The 6,000-nt window shown below is 39.5% G+C and overlaps 1 protein-coding gene across 1 annotated transcript in view; it reads left to right on the forward strand.

The window, feature by feature from the left end:
* PAN3 (poly(A) specific ribonuclease subunit PAN3) overlaps window positions 1-4,559 on the forward strand; it is a 1,123,747-nt gene extending 1,119,188 nt beyond the window's left edge. Inside the window, exon 20 of the mRNA XM_085621639.1 lies at window positions 1,675-4,559. Coding sequence (XP_085477765.1) covers window positions 1,675-1,815 — 141 coding nt within the window. The 3' untranslated portion in view covers window positions 1,816-4,559. The remainder of the gene's footprint in view (window positions 1-1,674) is intronic.
* The last annotated feature ends 1,441 nt before the right edge of the window (window positions 4,560-6,000 follow it).

The raw sequence follows: 6,000 nt of genomic DNA on the forward strand, positions 1-6,000 counted from the left end.
ATAAATGTTCCCAGAGCATTGATAATTATTTCCACAGGCAGGAACTGGTGGTAAAGTTGTGGCTGTGGTGCACTCTGGGTGTGTTAGTTGTTTTGACAGTGGTGTCTTCGGCAGCAACAGGTGTGTGCATGCCACAGATGGGTGTTTTGCTGTGATGTGGTTTCTGCTGCATTCCTGTGCTGTGTGGTGTGCATCACGGTCTGTGCTGCGCGTCATTACTTATGTGCTTTGTATTACTATGCGCCTGCCCTGTACTGTTTTTTGTGCTATGTGTCATTGTGCTTTTCATCTGTTTCACTGTACCTGTGCTGTATGCTGCAGTGTCACCGTGTGTGTGATTTATGTCATTGTGTATGTATTGTTTGACACTGTGTCTTTGCTGTGTGTCACTTTGGTTCCGTGCTGTATGTACATCTGATTGACAGCATGTGTTTGACTTATGTCTACTTGTGTCTATTTTTGGTGCTCTCTGAAAGAATGTCTATGGGTACATATGACTGGGTGGGTAACCTGGTGCTCTGTAAGGTCATCATCTACTATGTACTGTGCTTTGAAAGTTGATACAATTGAATATGTAATGAAAAATGTGCTGTAAAATTCCCCATTTTGGTCTGTCGTTTTCCAAAATTTTCTTGGGGGAGAACAACCCCAAACACCCCTCTTAGCGGTCGGGCTCGTTCGCTGCGCCCGCTCGCTACACGCCGGACGGGGACTGGTCCGGAAAAATTTGCCAGGGCTGCTTTCAGTTCCCAGTTCGGCCCTGAGTACAGCTCCATCACAATCCCCCTATTTATAATCTCGAGATTCAGCTCAGTGTAGCTACAGCAAAATCTTGCCTAGCCCAGGCTCCTGTAGGTTGATTTTCAACCAGCCAGAGCACCACTCGGGAGGGGGGAGCAGCAGGGGCTTTAATCTCACATTTTGATCTGCCTTATTACCCCCATGTCTAGACAAAAGCTGATGTGTCGCTGCCACTGTTTCTGCAGCACACCGTGTACAAATTGCCGGTGTCCTCAAGCTCTCACAAACGGTAATCATTAAACCTTGTCAAAAGACAGCACACTTGTCCATTTTAACTCCAGAAAGATCCTGGCGTTCTCTGTCGCTTTACGACTCCCTCTAGCGAACTAGGTGAAGTGCTGGACACTTTACAAAACTCAGAGAGACGTTGCCTTCTGGTAGAGTGCATAGCCTCCAACTCTGCATTTGCTTTCTATCAAAACCATGGTATAGAAAGCCTTGTGTTTTCGTCAGCTGAAGAAAGGTGAGTGGAGCGTCAGAATAATAGCGGTTTCAGAAATGTTTTACATGTTAGTTCAGGTGCATTCATAGTTATTAAAGTCAATTATAGTGGTCAAATATCGGATATAGTCATTTTCTGCAATAATTCTATGAACATCCCCAAGGTTTTTCGTAGCTTAAATGAAACTGAAACTTTATCAATTGTATCCCAAATGTCTTCCTAGAAGGAATAGTCTATGTACTTGTTTTTATTGATTTTTATTGTGAATTTTAAAAACATCACTTGAGATCCTGAAACTTTTCAGTTAGTATGGAAACACATTTTTTTTTTTTTTTCAGGGCTGAATTATAAGAATGTTTTATTCAGAAAACAAAAATCGTGATTTGACATTAAGATGAAAGCTATAATGTTGTGTTTTTTTTCCCTTTCAGTTGGACGCTGGTGTGCCAGAAAAAATCAGCCTCATTTCCCGAGATGAGAAAAGTGTGCTTGTGGTGACTTACAGTGATTTAAAACGCTGCTTTGAGAATACGTTTCAAGAACTGCTTGCAGCGGCAAATGGTCAGTTGTAGTATTTGCTGAAAGCATGCAGGACATTGCTGAGGAACTAAACCAATAGCAAATTGCACTACAGCTGATTTGTCATTGTCATCTCATTTCACAATTGGGAAACAAACAGGAGATGAGCAAAGCTGCTTGCACTTCAGTCAGGTACACTGTTACTTGAAAGGAAGAATGTTGCATTTATTCGAAAGCTATGGCTGCCATTGGAGGCTTTATCTGTGAAGAAATTTATTTTAGATAAAAGGAACACTATCGGGTGCTTAATGTTCCTGCTTTTATTTTTTCCACTTGTATATGCACTAATTTAAATTTTTTAAAGACTTTTTGAACTTCAACATTTTGCCACAGTGTATACGTATTAAGGGAAAATATTTGCAAGAACAATTCGCGGTGCAATATTTTTTTCAAGGATGATATTGCAAGGACGTGTTTGTGCTCAGAAAGGCATAAAGGACCATACAAATTATTCCATTTAATCTGCGTGCTATAAATTGCAGTTTGTTTGTAATCTTTAGAAAGGTGTGTTGAATACAATCCTTTTTCACCGCATATAGTTTACATACCCAAGACAGAAGATGCATAAAAAATCAAATGATTTATTAAATGCCTTCTTTAATATTTGTTCCCGCAGAACTGGCATAGTGGTACAATTTGAACACCCCGTTCTGTAAGAATCCTATGCTTTTTATTTCCTCAAACACAACCAGCGCCTTTTAAAATATTGTTGCTTGTCTGATACATTCATGTTTGCAGATTTTTAACGGAACATTGAAACAAATTGTGTTAAATGCCTGAAGTTTCAGGGCTGTATTAATTTAGGTTTACAGTATGTATTTGTTGCATAAAATGCTATTCTTTGAACCACAGCGTTATTACGGTACTTTACACTGGAAACAGATACAAGGAACACTGGTAAGAAGGTTAAACACAGCAGTTACCTGCCAACAAGAGTGAATGAAGATTTGCAATATGGACCTGGAGGAGGAAGCTCTGCTGTGCCTTTGCCGTCACTGCTTAGTCCAAAGTAATCTTACTTTTGATAATTATCAAAAAACCTAAACTACAGAAGTTGAATCTTAAAGAAACCTGTCACTTTACTTTCTATGCTAACCTTCAGCATTTAGACCTGTGGTTCTGACGCCAAATTTGGTATTCATTAAATAATTAGCATAATATAAACAGTGAACCTTTGATACTGAAGACTGCCAAATATATGTATTTCTTAATGTGGTAACTGCATCCTGTTTTTTCCTCCGCACTGAATGTTTTAAAGGCACCAAGTGCTGGCCCCTGCGGTTTTGAAGAAAACATGGAAACTGAACTTGGTTGTAATGGACTCTGCGTATTTGCAACAAATGTTACGGACTTCACTTTTAAATGATCAATCTTTGTAGTTTTGAGAGAAGTTTTTAATATTTCTCTGCTGTCCACTTTTATAAGCTTTAATATAATTCTGTCATTTGAGACTTGCATCAAGGAAAGATCATCTCCACTTTGCAGACTTTGAAGACCACATGGTAAATTGCTTTACACATTTTAAAAAGCATGGACAAGAAGGCCGTAGCGAGGGTATCACCGGTTGTTTAGTATTCAAGTCAGAGTATTGTTGCACTTAATTTATTCAAATTTTAACAGGAACATCATTGTTAAATTCAAAGATTAATTGCCACAATATTGTTCTTTTTAGATGGAAGAACAGAAACGTTGAGGTTTAACATGAAAAGCGGTCTTTTATCATTCGCTCAAGTTATTGAGAAAAGAGCAAATCTTTTTTTATGTTTTTGACAAATCATATTGTAATCTTTTTGTATAAACAGTGCTTGTATTCTAAAGAAAATATGAAATGCTTATTTGTAAGCAAACTGAGGTTTTTTTTCTTCCAAATTTATTTTCTTTGAAAATAGAAAATGGGATCCTCTGTTTAGTTACGGGGCTAAGGCACATTGAAAAGTGAATTTGTGGACCAATTCTTAAGAAAAACTAAAAGCAGATGTAAAGAGGGCTTTTCTTTTTGATTACTTGTAGACCAGCATATTTGCCCTCTGCTATATTCTAAATTGCAGAACTAAATGTGTTGTGCATAAAACGTGTTAGCTTTGCCCCTCCTCTCCCCCCCACCCCACCCCACAACCCACTTACCCTCAGGACTTGGTCTAAAGTTGATGACTAATGTTCTCATCAGACAAATGTTGATGTTGGGTAACACAAGCTTACTTTTGTTTGGTTTTGTATTTTCGTTATTGTGTCTCTGTTTTTGATATAATTTCTGAAAAGCTACTCCAGTTCTTTTGGGTATTTTGGAAAAGCCCATTTTTGCCCCTGTTTTGATTCCATTTACAAAGGATTGTCTTAATGTTACCTTTGCACGAAGATTTCAATCCCAGCTTTTTGTTCCCACAAGTATGCCGTCCCACGTATGGGAGCTTTATGACCTTATATGTTTTTGACAGATAAAAAGCACAGAAAAGACAACCTTTAAAATCATGTAATGTAGGTCATTCAAAGTTTTGTAACTTTAAATTTTTTGTTTGTGGACTTATTGATTTGTAAATATTTTGTTGAAGATACCAGTGTATTTTTTTTTTTTTATTTGCCCTTGTTTCAGTAATTCATGTGTCACCTTTGGCTTCCCAAAAATGCCATGGGGTGTCACTTTGTAATGTCATTATCCCATTGTGTTACCCATCTTAAACATTGTTTTGAAATTTCATGTGTACAGCAGTATTTTTTAATAAAGAATACCAGAAATTTTTGGGTTTGCCTAGTGATATACCATTATGTTGTGCTATTTTGGTAATATTGATTATACAAGTAATGTGCTATTTTGGTAATATTGATTATACAAGTACGTAACCACTGTGATAATTAAGTTGCTATCATCATTGCATCTGATATTAGTTTTGACCTCTGAACGAAATCATGAAAGAAACCTAGCACTTTTTGCGCAACATAGTTTTGATTAATCCAGCAACTCAATTTTGGCAAAACGGATTTAGTGTTACTGTCCAGCTACTTTTTAAAAAATTATTTCCTGTTATATATTATTTGTAACTCATCTTCCCTGCATTATATAGTGTGTAAACAGTATTTTCTGATAGATACATTTTAACCCCAGATTCCTCAACTTGTGAATAAATCCCCAGTTGTCAGACTGGATTGGGAAACTTTCAGAACAGTACTCCTCTGCACCGCTTGGCGGCGTCCTGCTGCTCTGTGTGGACGTCATTCTGCTCCAGTAGTGACGAGTGGAGCTGCATATAAGCACCACCTATTTGTGCTGATGTCGGTTTCTTTCTTGCTGTGCCTTCAGATGCAAATCCAGAGCTTCTCCCTGTCCATATTATTTTCGACAACATTTTTCATGTGTGCAAGGGAAATCTCACCCTCTAAAATAACAGCATTCAAACCGTGCAGGGACTGTCACAAACAAATGTCTGTGACGGGTTCTCACAAAGCTTGTTTGTGGTGCCTGGGAGTCAAACCGTGACTCCAACGCCTGCGGTGACTGTGCCCAGATGAAGCCAAAGGTCATATGGGAATGGAAGGCCAAGCTGAATGTCACCAAACACAAGAAGAGTCTAAGTCTTGATCAGTCAAAGTCAAAATAAATGTGTCCACTCCCACTCCTGAAGTTGTTCCCGCAGCAGGTCATCACGGGCAAAGTCTTTGGGTAAGTCAAAGAAAAAACACAGGAAATCTTAGCCGGAAACGGCCCCTTCCTGCAACTCTCGAACTCGAGAGGGCATGAGGGTATCTGTGTGTGTCTCAGTCTCGATTTCCATTTGAGCTGATTCAGAGTCTTTTCCGATGCACCCTGAATTTCCAGGCTTGTCGGCGACGTCACAGCAACTTGAGGCCTTTAGAGAGGCCATGCTCTGCATTTTTGGTACTTTGTCAGCTCCCTTAGGTGCGCCTTCGGTCCCATGGATCCGCAGGGACCTTCAGTCAGACTTCAGCTGGTGGGTCCTCCCACGGTGCCGTCTGTGCCCTTTGGACCTTTATTGGGTTCACCACTGGCTCCAGCGCCATCCCCTCTGCGGTTTTCCCTTGCATTGATGCCAATACCTGATAAGGATATCAAGCCTATTGTGCTATCCGACTGAATTAAACCTGCAATGACCAACCAAAGGCGCGACCCACACGCAATCTCTTGGTTATCGTTCGGATACGTTCGCCTTATCACTTGGTAGGGC

The sequence above is a fragment of the Triturus cristatus genome, chromosome 8 (genome assembly GCF_964204655.1).
Source record: "Triturus cristatus chromosome 8, aTriCri1.1, whole genome shotgun sequence".
Lineage (NCBI taxonomy): Eukaryota > Metazoa > Chordata > Amphibia > Caudata > Salamandridae > Triturus > Triturus cristatus.